Here is a 24000-nt window from a genome sequence, read left to right as displayed (position 1 = left end):
GTGAATGTGAACAACTATTTTTTTCGTTAACAGATTACGTTGGCGGCATGTTTATTGCGTAAAAAAATTACGTGATTCCGTTCGCAATACGTAATCCTTTATATCATCGTAATACGAACTTTACTTTATTTATCTTATATCGGCGTGAAACCAACAGTAAAATGTGTTCTTTCAAGCACAGTAGTTTTGATTAAAATGATTTTATCCCAATTTTATCTATGGTTGTGTGTGATGGCAGACGTTTACTGCAGTTTTATCCTTGTTGCCGATGTACGATAATAGTCATTAGCAGCTTGAACAGTTTTCTCAGCTTCAGTCATAATTAGGTTTAAATTTAACGGTATATTTCCCGATTGATCTTTAATCTATATTGATCTCTGATCTATAGCGAATAAAGTTATTACATTAAGATATCTCATTTCTATTCTATACATAACGCCATTTATAACAAATACGGTAATGTTGCACTGTAGTACGATAATCGAAATACAAGCCAAACAGATGTTATCCAGTTCGGTTGTATTTAGAAAAAAAAAAAAAGTCGTTTTCTCGTTCCGTTGTTCATGGTTGTACACGTTCACGCAACGAGTATAACGTTAAAACCATACTTTCATAATTCTCTTTTGCTGTTATTGAACTTATGTAACTAGAAGATGGATAAAGTTAGGCCATTGTAATTTGATCTCTCATAAAATCGAACTATCGTAAGACTAATGATCGTAACCTGAACACTACAGCTACCTGAACACTGTATAAACTTTATTATATCTTTACATACTCTAGACACCCACATGTACTGTACAGTAAATTCTATAGTACTATACTGCATAAATATAATTTTACTTATTGCGCCGTTGTGGGATTACGGCGCCTTTGACTGGGCTAGAGTTTCGAAAGAAGGTGTGCGGCGGCCGTAGGCTTTAAAATCGCTCAGCGTCGAAAATCGCTTGGCGTCGGTGGCCAGGAACGGAACCCCTGCCGCTAACCAAGGGCTGCCTGTATATATATATATATATATATATATATATATATATATATATATATATATATATATATATACTATATATACGATATATATATATATATTATATATATATATATATATATTATATATATATATATATATATATATATATATATATATATATATATATATATATATATATATATATATATAATATATATATATACATATATATATATATATATATATATATCTATATATATACACACGTATATTATATTTGACCATATATATATATACATATTATATAAATATACTTATAATCTATTCTATCCTATATTATATATATATATATTAATATAATATATATATATATATATATATAATATTATATATATGTAATTAATATATTACTATATATAATATATATAGTATACTTATAATCTATATATATTGATAATATATATTATATATACTATATTATATTACAGATGTGTATATATATAATTATATGAAATGAGTATAAACGTTATACGTAATATACGTTGTATGTAATATATATATAATATCACATTAATAGATATATAGTTACATATATATAATTAATATATTATATACTAAATCATATAAATCTATAAATCTCTATACAGGCAGTCCCCGGGTTACGACGGGTTCGGCTTACGACATTCTGAGGTTAAGGCGCTTTTCAATTATATTCATCAGAAATTATTTCCAGGGTTACGACACCTACAAAACTGATCTGGCAGAAGAAATATGACACCAAAAATGCAAAATAATCAATATTTGAAGGTTTTTTTATGAAAAAATGCAAGAAGAATGCAGTTTACAGTTTTGAATGCACCTAAAGCATTAAAAGTAAGGTTTTCTTAGGATTTTTGATGATGTTCCGGCTTACAACGAGTCTCAAGAACGGAACCCCCGTCGTAACCCGGGGACTGCCTATATATATAAAAATCTTTATGCATATATAAATCTATATATAATTTTGGAACGACCATTAACTAATTTAACGATTTACTTACACTGAATGAGGATGATAGTTCATCAATCAAATAACATAATGATTAGCCTATTTATTTATATGTACAGGCAGTCTCCTGGTTTACGACAGGGGTTTTGTTCTTGAGACGTGTTGTAAGACAGAACATCGCTGAAAATCTGTATTTTCATATCAATTTCATGATTAAATGCACTTTTTGTGAGAAAACATTAAAAAAAACAGGTATAAGAATTTTTAGTGGGGTTTTCTCGAGTCTGAACTAACAAAATAAGCAGTTTTAAGTGTTTTTATGAGGGTTCTAAGTATTTGCAGATTCTAGCTACTTGTGGGGGTTGTCTGGTATGCATCCCACATGAATTTACTTTTTTTTTAATGCTGGTGTTAGCATATTTTCCACAAGGTTCCTTTTCCACTAGCCTTCAGATAAATCGAGGCACTTTGTTTATTTAAAGACACAAGCCTCAATGACTTTTTCTTATAAACACAAGACTAAAGCAGTGATTTCACTACTCTGGAAAATCCCTGAGGGCTGCAGATTGCCCATGTACCACTTTAGCCTATGAAGAAAGATCTAAGGCTATTTTATCTTGCTACTCACAAAAGAGCTAATAATAAAAAATATAAAATGCTATAAAAGTACAGGTATGATTTTCTTTAGACTGAAAGCATCCAGTTTCTCCTACTAAACAAATGGTTTTCATGCTGGGAGCCCGCGGTTACCGTCGCCATCGCTTAGTAGCGTTTCGGTTTTATGGCTCTTGTTAAATATTTTCATAAGGTGGTTTTACACTCTGTAGGGTTTACAGCGCCGTTGTCTGGTTATTGGTTGCCTAGGCTAAGTGCTGAGACTGCCTCATAAAATACAAACATATCAAATATGCATCTTTTCCTTTGCTCTTTTAAAAAGTTATCCTTTACTTCACAGGATACCATAATACTGTATGAAGTCTTGTATTACTATTTGTGTTATAAATTACAAACAAACTAATCATGTTTTGGTTTGGAAAAATTAGATGGGGGCGGAGGTAAGATTATTTCGCCGCATTTAACTCAACTCAGGGCGATTTTCTTGCTTCTTTTTAGTGTAAATTGGTCTTAGGAAACTATTCACAAATGACAAGATTATTTTTCTTTATATGAAGTGTTTTTAAGCTAAAAAATTAATGAAATACGTTAATTATCTTTAGTTCTTTTTGTAAATAGATGGCGCTGTTGTCTGGTTATCGGTACATACTTTGGCACTTGCTGAAGCACAGAGACACCCTCAAAAAATACAAACATAACGAATACATATCTTTTCCTTAGCTCTTTTGAAAGGTTAAGCTTTACTTTAAGATATTCAATAATACTGTATGTAGTCTCATATTACTACATATGTATTATGAAATATAAACAAAGCTATCTATGTTTTGGTTTGGAAAAATCAGCTGATGGGAGAGGCAGGGTCATTTTGTCCTACTAAACTCAATTCAGAGCAATGTTCTTGCTTCTATTTAAGGCAAATAGGTTATTTTTCGATATGTGAAGTGCTTTTAAGTTGAAATAATACTTGAATAAGTATGTCTTGTGAACTTGATTGTTATTTTTTTTTTAACAGATGGTGTCGGCAGCATGTTATTTTGTGTAAAGAAACTTACGTTTGCTATTTTCATCCTATTTTTTCATAATAATATGATATTTACCTATTTATCTGTTATTGGCGTAAAAACAACAGAATATGTGTTCTTTCATGGTCAGTATTTTCTAATAAAATTCTTGGGACACTGAATAGACGACTTTGAAATTATGCTTACATATGTTGATTAATTAATGTAATTTAATTTACAGAAATTTTAATTATTTATTTATTTATATAGTAATTTATTTGATTATTATTTAGTTATTTATTTTATTTCAATTGTTTATTTAGTTATCTATTTATTTATTTATTATTATTATTATTTATTATTATTGTTTTATTTATTTTTTATTTTATTTCATTTTTTTTTTTTAACACTAATCCAAGTAGTGTAATATAATTCCATCACAATATGTATAGAACAAGCAGTGCGGTAACTTATCGAACAGGTAACCTGTTGTACAAGTCGTAGCAGGCAAAGCCGTTTACGTGATGCCAGACTACGGAACCGGTAAGCAATACTGCGCACGGGGCATGGTTCCGGCAAACATCATGGTTGCACAGATCCTGTAGATCGGCAACCAGACACTGAGTGGCCTGTAAGTGCAATAATATATGAGAACAATTGCACAAACTTATAGGATTATTATGATAATAATGTCATATGCCGGAGCATGCCGAACTGAAATAATATATATATAAAAAATATATATGTATATATATATCATATATTTATGTCCCGGGGACTATAATAATTAAAACCACCCGGAGCTGTATGACCCGGAGTGGGGGTACACGAAGTAACCGGACGGCCACATGAACTCGCAAGTTCCGTGGCAAAAGAAAGGAAAATAATATATATATAAAAAATATATATTGTATATATATTCATATATTTACGTCCCGGGGACTATAATAATTAAAACCACCCGGAGCTGTATGACCCGGAGTGGGGGTACACGAAGTAACCCGGGAGGGACGGCCACATGAACTCGCAAGTTCCGTGGCAAAAAAGAAAAGAAAATAAAAGGGAGAAATAAAATAACAAATATAATATCTCCGCCTACGGAAGAGAAACTTCCGTAAACATAGCCCTCAACGACTACCGGAGAGGCCTGAATCTAAATCCGCCTTATGCGGAGAGGGAATGTTTTAGGCGGATGGATGTAAGCTCCGGAAGCTGAAAGAAGCAGAGCGCAACAACTCCACGGAAGCCGAGGCTGAATACGCAAAGCAATCAACAACTCCGGAGGCGGTCGGCTGAGAAGCGACACCCACCAACCTAAGGTCCTGGAGGACCCTCTACACCCCCCCCTCTGCTGATGGGAACGGCTGTCAGCGACAACCGAGGCGAGAGGAGCACCCAACTACTGGGGGCCCCACGTGAATGGGGGATGGGAAGGAGGGCCTGATGGGGTGACGATCACGTGATCAGCGTATCCTCGCAAATAAAAGATTACGAGGAAAACGCAGGCATAGCCTATGTAGGCTAACCGACCTAACATCCAAAATATACATAGACAAAATAAAATCAATTACTTAAAGCTAAAGAAAAGAATCATGCTTTAACACGGGGGAAATGAAAATAAACTGTCGTAAAATATAAAACCGCAATGAAGGCCACTCGATAACAGTGGGCGCAAAAGGGGAAAAACTACTTGCTTACTGACAAAACGATAAGAAACGGCAAGCTGACGAAAAGAAAAAAGGGAAAATTCTTGAATGAAATAGGACGGTGGATAAACGGCGAAGCACGAAACAAAGAAACGTGCTCGAAAGAAGACCCCCGTGAAAAACGTGAAAATAATGAAAATAACAAAACATAAATGGAAATCGGATCGACTAAAAACTGCCACCCAAGAATAAATAAATAAATATATACATACATATATATATATACATATACAGTACGCGCGGAAAGTATAGCTGGTTCGACGCGGCCAGCCATTATTTTCGCGGTTTTTGACAGTACCCCATAAAGCTAGTGTGAGTCAGCGGAAAGTTCAGCTGGCGCTTGCGAGATAATGTATGTATTGGCAACTCTCGTTCACAACAATAACAAACATCTCAGTCGACCGCGTGCTCTCCTAAGTGGCGAAAGTGTTTTTTTCCCCCCTCATTTTTTGTCCCCCTGCGCTTCGCGGTATTGTTCGTTTTTGTGTTGTGCTGGTCGTTCCTGATGCCCAGGAAGTTTGTTAGTAAAGAGGAGATATCCTCTATCATAGATCTGCATAAGGCAGGTATCTCAGTGCGTGATATTTGTGCTCAGAAGAGGTTATCTGAGCGAACTGTGTATCGCTGGATCAACCGTTACCACGAGGGAGACCCTGACGACCTCCCTACCCCCCCCCAACCTCGGTCTGGGAGGCCTCGTAAGATAAAGACCACGACTTTGAGGCTGATCCATCGTCAGCTAAAGAAAGACCCTTCTCTCACAGCACGTGAAATCAAGGACAAGAATTCTCGTGTGCTGGGAAACGTCTCGTTGAGGACGGTGCAAGAACGCATCCACGACGACCTGTTGCTGCGATCCTACAAAGCTAGGAAGAAGCCGCTCCTGACCGCTCAGCAAAAGCAACGAAGGCTTGCTTTTGCCAAAAAGTACTTGTGGGATATTTCTCAGTGGGAACAGGTGTTATGGACTGATGAGGCTACATTTAGTGTGACTGGGAGTGGTGCCAAGAGAGTGTACCGTCCGTCTGGCTCCGATCCCCACCTCCCTCAGTACACCACAAAGACTGTGAAGCACCCTCCTAGCCTCATGGTATGGGCTTCTTTTGGGTATGGTGGTGTTGGGGAATTAGTGTTCCTCCCCAAGAATGAGTATATGAACCGCTTCAATTACTTTGAGCTTTTGGGAGACTATTTAGAGGGTTCTTTTGAAAAGAGTGGCACTAGTTTTTTTATGCAGGATGGGGCACCGTGCCACACCGCTAAATTAGTGGTTAACTGGTTGAAGGATTGTGAAGTGCCCTTTTTTAGTGACTGGCCAGGATCCTCACCTGATTTGAACCCCATAGAAAACGTGTGGAGCATCATTAAGAGGCGGCTTCAGACCCGAGATACCTCTTCTCTCCCAAAGCTTGAAGCGGCCATCAGGGAGGTTTGGGAGACATTGGAGCCAGAAACCCTCCAAAATCTTGCAGCAAGTGTTCCCAGGCGACTTAGAGAAGTCATCAAGCGCCGGGGCAACACAACAAAGTACTAGTGAGGGGGTAAGTGTTTTCCCATCATACTTTTTCATTGCCTAATCCAAAAAAATGCATTTTTTTCAGTGCCCCGGCCATACTTTCCGCGTGTACTGTATATATACATATATACATGTACTGAAATATCACATGTTACAAGCAGAGAGGAAGACTACTCGAAGTCGGTACAATTCAAGCGTAAATCGGTACAATTCAAGGGTAAGCCGTAAAGGCGACTTGCCGCCCGCCCCCTATTTAAAAGTGACGCCTAATAAAATCCTAAATAAAGGCAAAACGATAGGCAAATTCACTCCCTAAATATTGAAAAAGGGCGGAACCAGTACTTAACTTGGGTGAAGAGGTAGATGACGATCCGTAACCAGAATAAAAATAAAAGAACAAATAGTAATATTCGAACGTGTGAACACGGAATGGCTATCGAAAAGTATGACGTCACAGCCGCCTTCAACGGGGTAGCTAGGTGTGACCTATGGGTCGGCTCCCCGTATTTAGGGTCTTTTGATGAGGAAAAGGCTAATTGGAGGGGTTGCTGTGGTAGTGTTTAACACTCGCCCCAGTTTTATACCGACACCTTTTATATATGTGAGCGAGTCAGAGGCTTCTGACATGTCCAATTTAGCAGTTCTCTGGTATTATAGCAATATTTTACTAGAAATAGTGCTAAAGCAGACATATTTCACTGGGCGACACGGCTTCCTCGCCCAGAAATAGATTTTTCCTACGTCAAAATCCCTTTTCTCCACTTATTTGTGGTAGGGTTGCATCCACGTTGCTGATGCATAATAATTTAAAGTCATTTGCAGTGTGAACATTTAGTTTTTTCAGCTTCTGCTACAACTGCAGCTTAAATTTAGGAATACTATACTATTTCCTTGCCAATATTTTCACCATACCAAATATAAGTACAATGCAAAAAATTTTAAGTCCTGTTCTACTTAACATCATTTGTATCATAACAAAGGTAATTTTCTACTGTTGTATGATGGCTGAAATTCAAGCAAAACATTGTTATTATCAGATTCAGTTTGGTTGTTGTAGTAAAAACCACTGTTATTGTTCAGTTGTATATGGCTGTAGCATTTAAGCAATGATAATAACGGTACTAATGATGCTTTTATAATTCTCATTTGCTTTTTTAGCTGATTTAATTAGAAGATATGATAAATAAAAAGATGGAGGAAACATTAGCAGTTTGAAAAAGGTGACGTTCTCTCTCTCTCTCATACTAGGCCCAGATTTACCAGGAAGTTCATTGAATGTAACATTAAAAATTTGTGTTACTACCAGGCAGACCATAGGAAATGATTAAGCGAATGAAATTCCACATTTTCATTAGAGTTACTACATACTGGGACGAAATGTCTAAGGCATCGTTAACAAGTCTACGACACCGTCGGGTGGATTGTTATGCCTTTAGACTTTTGAATTTCGGTTAGAGGCGAATTTCGCTAGCGTCAGGCCCCCAGGAACGGAACCCCTGCTGATCTTTGAAAAAACTGGATCCCTGAAGTTTTACTGTAATGAAAACTGATATTGGAAGGTGCTGAAAGATGTTATGTTACCATATATGCATTTGTACAACCAAGCATTACGAACAGTAAAAAAAAACAAAAATTCTCACACAATACTTACTTCTCTTCAAAAGATGAAATAATTTTTTCTTTAGGTAAACTCTGAACATTCTTCAGTGTGATATATAGTTTCACAAATTTGTCTGACTGATCCCAAGCTGCAAAGATAAAGGTATTACAAATTAGTAATAAAAAAATCCACAAATAGATTAGTACATGGTGGCACCTTTAATGAGGAGCCGGGGGGGGGGGGGGGGGGGGGGGGGGGGGGGGGGGGGGGGGGGGGGGGGGGGGGGGGGGGGGTGGGGGGGGGGGGGGGGGGGGGGGGGTTAAGCAAGTCTCAATTTGTAAGGATATCCTACGAGATAAAAATTGGCATATATCTTCAATTATATTTACAGTGCTCTCCCACTTTTTCGTGGGGATAGGTTATGCAGCCCACCGAAGAAATACAAAATCCCCTCTAAAATGCTTACAACTGTCTATTTGAAAAGCTCAATGCCTAATTTAATAGTTCAAATAAAAGTATACCTTAAATTATTGTACTAGAACAATTTAATATCAGTTCAAACAAAAATGCACCACATATCATCCCAAACCACCCAAAGTCAGCTTAGATTACCCTTTTACATCTGTTACTCTGAAGTATATACGACCCCCTAAAATCCTTATAAAAATGACTTAATAATTTTAAATATTATTATTATAATATAAACATAGCAAAACATCTATAAAATACTTAATAAAAATTAAGTAAACCTTAAATACAAAATAAATAAATGTCTTACAGGACATGCGGCAACTAATCAAGTTACCCTTTATACATAAGCATAGCCGTTTTCTCTCATAGTACATACTGTTGTTCCATTTTCCTTTTAAATTGGTAAAAACATATGATTTCCATGATAAAATCATGTTTCATATATACTTACCAAGTAGTTACATAGCTATAGTTTCCACTTGCACAGCAGCCTTTTTTTTTTTTAAATCACGGTAGCGCTTCTATTGTTTTTGTGCAGGTGACTCCCCCACCCACTATCGGGGAACAATAGGAAAAACAAAGCAGAACAACTCAATTTGTTTGTGTCCTTATGTCCATGAGAGAGGAGGAGGGTGGCCTCCAATTCTGTAATTACTTGGCAAGTAAATATGAAACCTAATCTTATAATGAAAATAACATTTTCACATGCCTCCGATTCTGTAATTACGTAATTGGTTAAGTAAAGATGAAACTTAATCTTATTTGAAAATAACATTTTTATATAAGTAACTTACCAAGCAATTACATAGCTGAATCCCACACTGATAGGAGGTGGGATACATGGAAATATTCTATTCCAAAACATGACGTGAAGGTAATGAATTTTAAACAAAAATTTGCTAGCATTGATAAAATGCTTGCTGTTTCCTTACCTGCTAAGACAGCCTAATTCAGGTAAATACATACTGCTTATGGTTGGCACTCATCTTAACCTGTAACCTGTAGTGGCGTGGCAGTGTAGCCGTGGGGCACCTCTATCTTAAGTGGGAGCTTTGCAGTGAAGGATATGTCTGATGGCTGGCAAAGCTTAAAAACCACAACCCATTCACTAAAAATTGGTGGGCACTCCAGGTACACGGTATACCCAGGCTCCCACATGACTTGACACCCTACATCAAGAGGAAGAAATATAGGAGAAAAGGAATGCTTCTTATGCTTCGTCCTCCAATACCATGCCAGCCACTGATAGAAGCCCAAGGGTAGTGCAGTTTTCGAACTCTGTTCCTACTTCTTTTAAATAGTGCAATGCAAAGATTGACTTACACTTCCAGTACGTTGACTGTAAAATGAAAGAGGGACACATCATGCCTGAAGCGAATGAGATAGCAACCACTCTGATGTTGTGGGCTTTCACCTTAAAGGAAGGCAACATGTCCTTTCAAATCTGAGAATGTGCCTTGGTAATTAGATCTACTAAGAAGAATGAAAATAGTAATTCTTAAATAGGGGGTGGGAAGAATTCTTTCCCAGAGCACCAGAGATTGCTGGAATTTCCTCTGATCTTCTTGGTCCTGTCTAGGTAATACCTGAAGGCCCTAATGGGGAAAAGGACTCTTCCCTCTTCTCCCAGGTCAAAGATTCCCATCAGACTCTTAATAATGAAAGAATGGGGTTAGGCCTTGGGAGGCAACTCGTTCTGGGCCATGAAACAAAGAGCAAAAGAGCAGACTACATCTTGAGCAAATCCTATCCTCTAGTTGATGACCTGGAGTTCATTGACATGTTTGGCAGTAGCCAAAGCAACAAGGAAGGGAGCCTTTCGAGCTAGATCTCTTGAACGTGGAATGAAGGGGGTTCAAAAGAAGGGCCAGTTAACCACTTCAGTACCACATCAAGATTCTTAGAGATAAAGTTGACCTTTGTCTGTTGGGAAGTGTCGAAAGACTTTATGAGGTCGTTAAGATCTTGGTTCAAAGACAGATCCAGACTACTGTGTTTTAAAATTGATCTCAGCATGGCTCTACGTAAATCCTCTAATGGTGGATGGCGTCAAACCCCTAGAGCAGGGGTTTTCAACCTGGGGTACGCGCGTACTCTAGGTGGTATGCCAAGGGTCTGTCAGGGGGTACGCGCTCTACATGGGTTGTTAGGGTTAGGAGCCTGGCTGCCATCATGCTGACAGGCAGGACACCTCTACTGTAGTTCAGATAGTAAGCTTATAAGATTGGATTGCCTTTCCTCACTGCAAAATGAAATAGACAGATACTTTCCTGATGTGTGTGGAAACTTGAAGCTAACTAGACCCTTTCCAAACATGTTGCTTTTGCTAATGATGCTGATAAGGAAGTTTAATGAACATATATATGACTGGCTCCAGTGCTTGTGATTTATTTGATAAAAAGTCTTTAGTCAGTTTCTGGTGCAAAATATCCACATCATATCCACATGTCGCAGAGGAACCTCTCCGTTGTCAGTTGCTTTTCCCATCAACATAGTATCTGCGTGAAAGTGGTTTTTCCAGCTTACTTGTCATAAATTCAAAACTAAGGTATAAAATGAATGTGGAAGCTGGCTTTCGATGTGCTTTAGCAAAAACTGCTTCCCAGCTGACTAGGCTAGCTGATGAAAGAGTTTCAACAATCTCATGAACTCCCTTCGCTTCTGACATAATAATAATGTACTTTGTTTTTGCAGCTCAGTACCCCAACCCTGAAAATTTACTGCACAGAAACAGGTAAATATCTATGAATAAATTTTTCTTTATTTCTTAAGGAATTCTGTGTTCAATAATACTGGTTATGTCAGAAGACTTATGTACTTACTTCTCTTCAGTACAGTATACTTGCAAACATACACAATGGAACTTTTTTCTGGAATTGTTTTGTTTTCTTTATTTATTTTCTTTACTAACATTAAAAATACCCGAATGGGTACGTGGTGAAAAAAAGGTTGAAAACCCCTGCCTTAAAGGACCTTAGAAAGAGAAGAAAATCTGCAATCTGAGTCACACATGCCTTAGTAGATAAGATGTTGTCTGCTACACCAACTACAGAATACTATACACTTGGCCTGGTAGACCTTGCTAGAAGACTGACATCTACATCTTGCTATAGTTTCTGTAGCTGGTCTTGAAAATCCTTAAACTCTGAGGAGTTTCCTGATAGTCTGAAGACCATCAGAGCAAGAGTGGATAATCCCTGGTGAAATCTCCTGAAGTGAGGCTGTTTGAGTAGACTTAGTCGTTGCGGAAGGAGCCCCAGGAAGTCGTCTAATTACGTATCTTGGAAAGTCTGGAAACCACTCTTTCAGAGGCCAATATGAGGCTACCAGTCATGGCAACTGTCATTTGTTCAGCACTTCCCTGACCATGCTGAAGAGCAGGATTTGCTCAAAGGTCCAAGTCTGACCAATTCTGAAGCATGGAGTCTGTCGCCCATGCCCGAGGGTCCGGGACCGTAGAACAGAAGAGAGGAAGGGAAAGTGGCAAACAGGTCTAAGGTTGGTCTGCCCCACAGTTTCCAAAGGTTGATGCAGACCAAGGGATCCAAAGTCCACTCTGTGGGAAGGACCTGCTTGTGACAAGTTTCACTGGATTCTCATCCTCCCAAAGGAGATCCTTTGACATCTCAGAGGGAGGAGGAGTGAGTCCACCCTTGCTTTCTGATGTAGGAAAGAGCAGTGGTGTTGTCCGAATGGACCACTACTGTTTTGTCCAAGATCAAGTTCAAGAAGGATTGGAGGCCTAAATGAACTGCCTTCAATTCCTTTACATTAATGTCAAGGTTCTTCTGTTCTGAGGACCACATCCTGGAAGCTTCCATGCTCCCCAGAACCCACTCGTCCAGTGAGGAACTAAAATCTACAGACTACTGAGCATATTTTATGACCTTTGCTATGAACTGGGTCTAACATTTTCAGTGTTGCATCTGATGCTAAACCATATACTATTTTGCTTCTGTAATCAATGATAGACAGCACAGTTAGTTTATACAATACATGTACAGTAACATTATGTCTATTGGCTCCAAGTAGTGTTCAATAGTTTTCTAATTAGATTTAATGCTCTTTTATATTTTGATTTCAACTATGTTATGTGGGCTTTCCAGTTTAAGTGAGTATCAACTACCAATTTTCTGCTTTGCCTATTGGTATACTATGGTTTCTGATTTTTAAATCTATTTCTTCACCATTTTTCCAAATTTTATTTTCAAAAAATATGATCGTTTTTATCATAGTTTAATTTGCTCTACACATTATGTGAGATGCTGAATGATATATGGTAAAATCATCTATATACAGTCAACTCTCATTATCCTTGCCTAATTAGTTTCAGAAAATGGTCGTGGATATCAAAATTGCAGTTATGAAACATATTTCCCATAAGAATTAATGGTAAACCAATGTAATATACACCCAACGCCAAAGTTTTATTTATACATTACCTAAATGCACTGCACTGAACTTGAAATAAATATGAACAGGTATTCTCCTACTTATGATGGGTTAGGTTCCAAAAAACCCATTGTTTGTTAAAAAAATCGTATCTTAAATATAGCCTAGCCTACACTAAGGTAATTAGTACCATCTTCACATATATACCTAGCCTACACTATACAATATAGTTAATCTATGCATATAATGGTATAGTAATTATTGATATCAATTAATTCTCTAAGTTCAATGTATACTGACTAATGATAATTCAGTACAAAAAGAAATTGAATTAATTAACAAGAGTTAGTCTTACGTACACTATGATAATCGAATGCATATACAGTAAGCTAGCCTACAGTATACTCAGTTATTATTGGCTAATTCTGGAGGTTTAATGCATTCTGACATATGATAATTCAGTACAGAAAGAAACTGAAAATGAAACTAAATTCACATCGTATGATAATTCAGTAAAAAAAAGAAATTTTACAAGAAACGAGAATCAGATTCTGTCCGACTTCAGCATAATTGAACAGTGTCAGGCTTGCTGATAGCTACATATAATTATAAAACACAAACATAACAAATATGCATCTTTCCCATGAAGTTTTTTTCAAGTTATACATTACTTTGCTTTATCCAGTAATATTGTATGTATCCCCATATTATTGTATTTCTGGGCTCAGCTCGTGTCGCTGCGCGAAATATCCTTTAATCTATTATTTCTAGGGTAAATGTACTAACACATACCAGAGAATAAATAAAATAAAGAAAAAGGTCAGTATAACTGACTCGCTCACCCTCCAAGAGGGTGTCGGTATGAACACTAGGCGAGTGAGACCACTACCACGAGCCAAAAACCAATAGAAATCTCCCACAACAAAAACCCTCCATGAGGAGAGCCGACCCACAGAGTGAGCAGCTCGTACTACTACTACTCCATCCCATGCTGCCGACTGCTGCGCCTCTGGTGGCCATCCTTTTCAGTTAGCGCACACGAGTCACACGTGATATTTTTTTTCTCTCTGTGTTTTTTGTGCCCTTTCGTTGGATTTATCTATGATGGAGCGTGCAGCTATTGCAGCAGCTAAGTTAAGTACTCAGTATTTATGGTTAGTTGGTTTTTTCCGGCCCTCAGTCAGTATTTGCCGTTTTTTAGGTATAAATACGAACTCGGGGTCGGAAGCATGGCAGCATGGTTCTGCCGCGTGGTGGGTTCGTTCTCGGTCTCCATACCTAGAAACATCCCCTTATCTATATACGCTTCTATATATTATCCATTTTACTTAGGGTACTGTCTACTCAGGTTTGTCATGCATGCATGTCTTTTACCTTATGTAGGCTTCTTCTTTCCAGACCCTAGTCCCGGCTCTTAGTATCGGCCCTCTGACTAGCTTTTGAGTGGTAGACTTTCCTTCGGGTTAGTCGTACACTCCTGGATTTTTTCTCCTACTATATTGTTTTCTTTCTTTTATTTTATTTTATTATAACATGTATTTTGTTGTGGCTAGGTTAGTTAGGCGTCTGGCTTAGCCTAGGTCCTGGCTCCTTGAGCCTATGCTACCGCTCATCAGTTCGGTTGCTTCCCTATAGCATCTCTCTGATCAGTCGGTTTTGGCCCAGTAGGTCTCCATGCTACCGCTTTTCAGTTCAGTTGCTTCCCGATAGCATCTCTCTGATCAGTTGGTTGGTCCTAGGCTTAGTTGTCTTATTTTGGTCTTACCGCCTCGTGGTCACTACGCGATCACGAGACAGCCAGACGCCTGCCCAGTCCCTTCCCCCCTCCTCCCGCTCTTCCATAGAGTCGGGGGAGGGTGGGTCAGTCTGCCCACGCTCGCTCCACATACCCGAGCATGCCTCCCTCTCTCCCCCAGGCGGAGGGGCCAGGGGGAGACGGGACAGACCCAGACTGGACGCGACCTCTCCGGCTTCTCGGTCCGGCCCGGTGGTGATGTGGTGGGGGTACTGGCCTTTCCCCCCATCCGTTGCTTCCTTGTCGCTCCGGTTCGCTCGGCCTGTATGTCCTGCCTCGCTCTTCCCGACCTTGCTAGGACTCCTTTCCTGATCGGAGTCCTGGCATCCAGCGGGAAGATGTTAGTCCACCCAGTAGAGTGGACCGGAACATACAGTGGGTCCCTGCTAACCTTACCGCATTGCTGAGTTACTAAACTCCGCTACGCACTGGACTTGGTCCGGTTCGTTTGAGTTTTAGGTTTAAGCGTTATTAGATTAACTATAAGTTTATCTTAAGTACCTTAAACCTTTTCCCCCCTCCCTTACATGTCTTACCGGATATCTCCGGGATTATAGCCTATTCAGGCGAGGCAGGGGGGGGTTATGCCCAAATTTTTTCCGAGCTCCGGCATGCAACGGAGTTCTTCTGTCCTTTAGCCTGTAAGTGTTATTCTTTAAGATACTCATGTATCTTCCCACTTACAGGCCACCAACTGTGAGCATCCGGATGCGCCGCCACACTTCAGGACCCATGTGGACACGAAGTTTGCCGGTCCCATGCTCCATGCGCACGCTGCACGGGGACATCCAGGTCTGGTACCATGAGACGTGTACCATATGTTACGATCTGGTGAGCCAAGCTTTTAGAAAAGGGGTGAGTATCCCATCTCCGGTAGCTGCTCCGCTTCTGTTTTAGTGCTTAAGTTTTCATCATCCACTTTAACTTAAGGCATCTAAGTTTAAGTTATATTTTAAGTTTTTAGTTTTAAGTGATTCTTAAATCTAATCTACGCCCTCTCTTCCAGGCGCCGGCGGTGAAGGATACCGCACTGGCAACCCTGCGGGCCTGGGTCGGCGGTTTTGGGAAGAACGCCGCCAAGGGTATGCCCACCCTACATCTTGGAGAAGCGGTTGGCGCTGTTAATCTTCCCGGAGGCAAGGCGACAGGATACGTCGACCCAGTAGAGGCGGCCCCTACTATCGCCTTCATCCAACAACAGCTGGCTGCCTCATTAACTGATCAAGACCAGGATATCTCCACGGACGTCGCGACTCTAGATATTAATGTGGACTATTGTAGTAGACGACCTGTTGGTCGAGGTAAGTAGGGTGGACACCCAAGGGTCACCCTTGGGTGTAACTGTTTCTTCTACTCCTGCAACCTCTCCATCCTTCCAAGGCTTTACAGGTGATGAATTATATACTCCTCCTGACGCTTCGGTTAGACCTAATAAGGTCAAGGGTCAAGCAGTGAAATCCTTGACTAAGACGTCGTCGTCGTCTGTCTAAGAAGTCGACTTCGGTGTCATCCTCCTCACGTAAGTCTCCGGCTGCGAATCCCGGAGCAGACAGGTCTAAAGCTTCTAGCTCCGGCTCTAAGTCCTCGAGGAGTAAATCCTCCAGAGAGAGATCTCGCACCCCGGCAGAGTCACACCAGTTCCGCTACCCTTGGTTCCGATTCAGAGCCACCCCTCCACCTCCGCAGCAGCTCCGGCCTTGGACTCCAATGCTGGCCTGTTGCAACAGGTGGGCGACCTGGTTGGGTCCCTAAAGAGTAGCATGGAACAAATGATCTCTCGTCTGTCGGATAGGATTACTTCCCAAGACTCCATTATAGCCGGACTGAGAGAAGCCCCTCTAGCCTCTCCTCCACTTTCCAATACGAGTGGAACTCAGCTTCCTCCGTATGACTCGCTACCTCCGTTCTCGATGAACAATCCATGGAGAGTAGCGTCATACGCCCCCTTCCAAGACGGTCTCATTTCCATACCGGAATTCGGAACTCGAAGGGGATAGAGGACTTCGAGTTCTTCCCGGAAGACCTCCAGCCTCCGTTCATAGGCTACGCAAGGCTTACAGCTTCAGCCATGGTTCGGGATGATAGGGTACCAAAGGAGACAGTCCTCTATTCATCAGAGACCAGGCTCAGAGAGAATGGCTCAGATGTTTAGAGGACATGGATTGTTCTAATACCAGGATACAACCTTTCAAGAGTCCCTTTACCATTTTTACAATGGATGAGAGTACCCCGCTCCCGTTCCTGACAAAGATCGCGAGGTCTACCATCCCAGCGGCCCAGAAGGGGGAACCCATGCCTCAATTGAAGGAAGCAGATCCCACATCTCCGTTGCTCCCCTCAGCCGGGAGAATTGTGGGAGGACTTGCCAAACACCTTCTCAGCTGGCAAACTCAAACCGGACTGTGCTATGGAGCAGTTTGGTGAAAAGCTACCCAGGCTCCCAGATGGCCTTATTCAGGCTGAATTTGACGCGAAATCGCGATTAGCCAGATCAATTAACTCTATGGCTTATGTCCGAGGTAGCAACCATAGCTTATGGCTCAGAACCGCTTTTTAAGCTCATGACCAAAGCCCTGACTCAAACGGTACAGTCGGATATGTTTGAGTTTGCCACTGCTAGAACGAATTGTAGGAAGCATGTCCTACAAGAGGCAACCATTCGACATGAGCCGAATAGGTTACTCTCGTCTAACATCTGGGGAGCAGATCTCTTCCCAGAAGCTATGGTGAAGGAAGTCCAGTCAGAGGCTACGAGGCTGAACCAGAGCCTTAAGGACCGTTGGGGCCTTACGGCTAAAAGGAGACAAGACCTAACACCTAAAGGTAAGGGACAGAGGAAACCTAGGCGTTTCCATCCTTACCAGAAAAAGCAGCCACGCTTTCCTCAGCAAGTTCCAGCGGTGCCCTTAGTGCAAACAGCCCAACCTTCCACCTCTAAGGCTCAATCACAGCCAATTTATGTGATATCCCCTCAGCCTCAGCCCTCCACCTCTTACGCCATCTCTCCAGCTTACAATCAAGCCTTCGAGAGTCAAGCTTCACAGAAGTATGACCGCTCGGGTAAGGGAGGCAGAGGTAAGCTTCCTTTCGTGGGAGAGGATCGGGAGGCCCCTTTAACAGGGGAAAGCACTTCAGAGGAGGCCGAGGCGGTTACCAGAACCAATGAAGAACTTCAGGTAGGAGGGAGGCGTTTCACTTTCGCCACCGGTGGAACTTCAGCGAATGGGCTCAGAGCATAGTGTCAAAAGGCCTGGGTTGGAGCTGGTTGACGAACCCACCTCCATCCAGACCTTTCCGTCAACTTCCTTCCAAAGAATTGACAGAGTACGCAGAGGACCTCCTTCAGAAAGGGGCTATAGCGAGAGTCAAGAGATTAAAATTTCAAGGTCGCTTGTTCAGCGTGCCAAAGAAAGGCTCACAAAAAAGAAGGGTAATCTTAGACTTGTCCCGCTTAAACTTAGCCATCCGCTGCGACAAGTTCAAGATGCTCACGATCTCACAGGTGCGGACCTTACTTCCCCGTGGGGCCGTCACCACCTCTATCGATCTTACAGACGCCTACTATCATATCCCTATGCAAGACACTTCCGTCCGTATCTGGGTTTCAAGATAGGAGACCAGGCATTCTCCTTCAAGGTAGTTCCTTTCGGACTCAACGTGGCACCCAGGGTGTTTCACGAAACTAGCGGAAGCGGTAGTGCAACAACTCAGATCACAAGGGATTATGGTAGTAGCGTATCTCGACGATTGGTTGATCTGGGCTTCAACAGTCGAGGAATGCAACAGAGCTACACTGAAAGTGATTCAGTTCCTGGAATATCTAGGCTTCAAGATAAACAGGACCAAGTCAAGACTCACTCCAGAGTCAGACTTTCAGTGGCTGGGCATTCAATGGAATCTATCCTCCCATACTCTGTCGATTCCATCAACCAAAAGGAAAGAAATAGCGAAGTCAGTCAAGCAATTTCTAAGTCACAAACTGGCGTCAAGGAGAGCTCAGGAGAGGATCCTGGGTTCTCTCCAGTTTGCATCAGTGACGAACGTCTTAATGAAAGCCAAACTGAAAGACCTAACCAGAATCTGGCGCTCACGAGCAAATGTCAGGGCCAGGGACAAACTATCCTCAGTCCCTCTGATTCTAAAGAATCGTCTTCGGCCGTGGGCGAAAGTCAAGAATTTGTCAGTGTCAGTACCCCTTCAGTTCCCTCCACCAGGGATTACCATCCACACAGACGCGTCCTTAAGCGGTTGGGGAGGGTATCACAGGTCCAAAAGGTTCAAGGAACTTGGTCACCTCAGTTCAGTCATTCCATATAAACGTACTGGAGGCAATGGCAGTGTTCTTGACTCTAAAAAGGTTGCGCCCACCAAAGTACTCCCACATAAAGCTAGTTCTGGACAGCGCAGTGTAGTACATTGTTATAAACAGAGGAGGCTCCAAGTCACGTCATCAAATATGTGATGGTAGCCATCTTCTCCCTGGCAGACAAGTTCAGTTGGCATCTCTCCTCCACTCACATAGCTGGAGTGAGAAACGTCATAGCACGCGTTATCCCGATCAGTGCCCCTAGAGTCGGAATGGTCACTGGACAACAGTTTCGTTCCAATGGATCCTTCAAAGAGTCCCAGGGCTACAGGTGGATCTCTCGCATCTCAAGCGAATCACAAACTTCCCTGTTATGTAGCCCCAACCTGGACCCTCTGGCCTATGCCACGGACGCCCTGGCTCTAGACTGGAACAACTGGAAGAAGATTTATGTCTTTCCCCAGTGAATCTTCTTATGAAAGTTTTAAACAAACTCAGGACGTTCAAGGGTCAAGTGGCTCTAGTAGCCCCAGACTGGCCGAAGAGCAATTGGTATCCCCTAATTCTGGAGCTGGGCCTTCGTCCTCTTCGGATCCAATCCCAAGCTCTCCCAGTCAGTACAAACGAAGACTGTGTTCGCTTCCTCAGGGATTCTCAAAACCCTAACTTTATGGATTTCATGAAGTTTGCGGCAAAAAGAGATGCGAATATTGACCCTCAGAATATTCTCTTCTTGGAATCCGATAAAAGGGATTCAACTTTGAGACAGTACGATGCTGCTGTCAAAAGTTAGCAATCTTCCTGAGAGAATCTGATATTAGAATCATGACAGTTAATTCAGCTATATCCTTTTTCAGATCCTTATTTGAAAAAGGTTTAGCAGCTAGCACGATTACGACAAACAAGTCAGCCTTGAAAAGATATTTCAATTTTGGGTTCAACATAGACTTGACGGATTCCTACTTCTCGTCTATTCCTAAGGCATGTGCTAGACTTAGACCTTCTGTAAGGCCTACGTCAGTTTCCATGGTCTTAAACGATGTTCTAAAACTGGCTTCAGAAACCGACAATGACACATGCTCGTTTATTAATGCTCTTAAGGAAAACCCTGTTTTTTATTAAGCTTAGCTTCAGGAGCAAGAATTTCAGAACTGTCGGCTTTATCCAGAGATCCGGATCATATTCAATTCCTTCCCACAGGGAAGTACTACTTTCTCCGGAACGTAGCTTTTAGCAAAGGATGAAGATCCTTTGATGAGGTGGGAACCTTGGAAGGTACTACCCCTTCCACAAGATGTATCTCTTTGCCCAGTTACAACTTACGAGCCTTTCTGTCCAGGACCTCCTCATCCTCATCGGGTCCCCTCTTAAGAGGGAAAAAGGTGGTGTTACTTTATCCATTAAAGGCATCAGGCAGCAAATCCTGTACTTATTAAGCAAGCCAATCCTGACTCTTTCCCGAAAGCACATGATGTTAGGGCAGTAGCCACCTCAATTAATTATTTCCAACACATGAACTTCGATGAGTTGAAAAAGTATACCGGATGGAAATCGCCGACAGTGTTCAAACGCCATTACCTTAAGTCCTTGGAAGCTCTGAAATTTTCAAGCAGTAGCAGCGGGAAAACCATAGTTTCCCCTGATTCTAGTTAATTCGTAGTAGAAGATTCAGTCCTCCTTTTCTACCTGCTTCACCCAACAGTTCGTCTATTCCTACCGTGTTCATTTACATTCACCTGGTGTCTTAGCTGCTTTTATGATGAGGTAGTGGGTGCCCCTTAGTTTTTGCTAGGGACACTCACAGGTGATATGGATTTTGATTCATGGATGTTACCCCTTATTTTTATGCTAGGGGATACATCTCATTTATAATGGTTACGGGGGGTTTTGTATATTAAGTCATATGCATTCCTTATATATTATCATTGTTGTTTAATTTGTTCATTTGACTACTCTAATTGCATATATTTTGATACATGCCTTTACACAGATACCATTTTGTTACATGTAAGCCATTTACCTCTGGTACATATGTAAATTACCTTATGATAACGAAACATGTTTAGAATTAAGGGTAATTTAAGCATATTTCTATTTTGTATCACTGTGTATTTGTATCTTTTTAGCAATTATATTCTTTTTTATATTTACTTTATTTTTTATTTGAGACCTATTCTTATTTATTTTATTACTTTTGTTTACAATCTTGTGCTATTTCTCTGGTACGATTTCGCGCAGCGACGAGCTGAGCCCAGGAAAAGGGATTTTGACGTAAGGAAAAATCTATTTCTGGGACGATTGGCTCGTGTCGCCAGCGAAAATCCCACCCTACCCATCCTTCGCCCAAGATTGTCTGCTAACTTCAGGATGGCCACCAGAGGCGCAGCAGTCGGCAGCATGGGATGGAGTAGTAGTAGTACGAGCTGCTCACTCTGTGGGTCGGCTCTCCTCATGGAGGGTTTTTGTTGTGGGAGATTTCTATTGGTTTTTGGCTCGTGGTAGTGGTCTCACTCGCCTAGTGTTCATACCGACACCCTCTTGGAGGGTGAGCGAGTCAGTTATACTGACCTTTTTCTTTATTTTATTTATTCTCTGGTATGTGTTAGTACATTTACCCTAGAAATAATAGATTTTAAAAAAAAAAAAAAAAAAAAAAATTTAAAGGAGGAATTTCGCTGGCGACACGAGCCAATCGCCCAGAAATAGATTTTTCCTTACGTCAAAATCCCTTTAGTATACAATACTAACAAAGCGGTCAATGTTTTGCTTTGGAAATCAGCTGATGGCAAATACAAGTTTATTTTGTCATATTCAACTCAATTTTCAGCGAATGTGCTTGCTCCTAGTTAGTATAAATGAATATCTAGATACTTTACTTAAATGGAACAAAGTCCTTTTTCGTGATACATGTTTTTAAGCCGAAAATTGACTTTAATATGTCTCATTGTGAACTAATTATTTTTTGTTAATAGATTACGTAAAAATCCAGCGATTCCGTTAGTTATTTTCACTTGTTTTTGTAGTAAAACGAGCTTTACGTTATTTAACTTTCATCGATGTGTAAACAACAGTGAAATGTGCTCTTTGAATCATACCAGTAGTTTTGATTAAAATAATTTTCTCTCAGTTTTAACGCTTGTTTGAATTTATATCAAAGTTTGAGAGTTCTATCTATGCCTGAATATTTTAGCTTCAGCTACAACTTGCAGTTTAAATTCAACAGTATATTGTCTTGATGATCTCACAGCAAGTAAAGTTATTACATAAAATTATGTCAGTCCTATTCTACATAACATCGTTTATAACATAACTATGGTAATTGTTTACTAACATACAATGTATCAATGTGTAAACAACAGTGAAATGTGCTCTTTGAATCATACCCAGTAGTTTTGATTAAAATAATTTTCTCTCAGATTTACTTAAGCTTGTTTGAATTCATATCAAAGTTTGCGAGTTCTATCTATGCCTGAATATTATTTTATTAGCTTCAGCTACAACTTGCAGTTTAAATTCAACAGTATATTGCCTTGATAATCTCACAGCAAGTAAAGTTATTACATAAAATTATATCATTCCTATTCTACCTACCATCATTTATAACATAACTAGGGTAATTGTTTACTAACGTACGATGGTTGAAATACAAGCAAAACGGATGTTGTTGTTATCGGATTCAGTTGTACTTAGCAAAAAAAAATTGTTTCTCGTTCTGTTGTTCATGGCTGTACACATTTATGGGAATCGACAGAGTATGGGAGGATAGATTCCATTGAATGCCTAGCCACTGAAAGTTTGACTCTGGGGTGAGTCTTGACTTGGTCCTGTTTATCTTGAAGCCTAGATATTCCAGGAACTGAATTACTTTCAGTGTTGCTTTGTTGCATTCCTCGACTGTTGAAGCCCAGATCAACCAATCGTCGAGATACGCTACTACCATAATCCCTTGCGATCTGAGTTGTTGAACTACTACTTCCGCCAGCTTCGTAAACACCCTGGGTGCCACGTTGAGCCCGAAAGGAACTACCTTGAAGGAGAATGTCTGGTCTCCTATCTTGAAGCCCAGATACGGACGGAAGTGTCTTGCAATAGGGATATGATAGTAAGCGTCTGTAAGATCGATAGAGGTGGTGACGGCCCCACGGGGAAGTAAGGTCCGCACCGCGAGATCGTGACAGCATCTTGAACTTGTCGCAGCGAATGGCCAAGTTTTAAGCGGGACAAGTCTAAGATTACCCTTCTTTTTTGTGAGCCTTTCTTTGGCACGCTGAACAAGCGTCCTTGAAATTTTAACCTTTTGACTCTCGCTATAGCTCCTTTCTGAAGGAGATCCTCCGCATACTCCGTCAATTCCTTGGAAGGAAGTTGGCGGAAAGGTCTGGATGGGGGTGGGTTCGTTAACCAGCTCCAACCCAGGCCTTTTGACACAATGCTCTGAGCCCACTTGCTGAAGTTCCACCGATGGCGAAAGTGAAAACAGCCTCCCTCCTACCTGAAATTCCTCATTGGTTCTGGTAGCCTCCTCTGGCCCCTCCCCTGAAATGTTTTCCCCTATTAAAGGGACCTACCCGATCCTCTCCCACGAAAGGAACGCTTACCTCTGCCCCCCTTACCCGAGCGGTCATACTTCTGTGAAGCTTGAC

At 40.8% G+C, this 24000-nt stretch overlaps 1 protein-coding gene across 1 annotated transcript in view; it reads right to left on the bottom strand.

Annotated features, from left to right (window-relative positions):
* The window catches only part of LOC135210894 (calcyclin-binding protein-like), a 333184-nt gene that overhangs the window by 80217 nt on the left and 228967 nt on the right, over window positions 1-24000 (bottom strand). Inside the window, exon 3 of the mRNA XM_064243829.1 lies at window positions 8445-8541. Within this exon, the coding sequence (XP_064099899.1) occupies window positions 8445-8541 (97 nt within the window). The remainder of the gene's footprint in view (window positions 1-8444; window positions 8542-24000) is intronic.

Source organism: Macrobrachium nipponense, chromosome 4 (assembly GCF_015104395.2).
Source record: "Macrobrachium nipponense isolate FS-2020 chromosome 4, ASM1510439v2, whole genome shotgun sequence".
Taxonomy (NCBI): Eukaryota; Metazoa; Arthropoda; class Malacostraca; order Decapoda; family Palaemonidae; genus Macrobrachium; species Macrobrachium nipponense.
The sequence above is the reverse complement of the archived record's forward strand: the minus strand, read 5'-3'. Positions and strand labels throughout refer to the sequence as shown.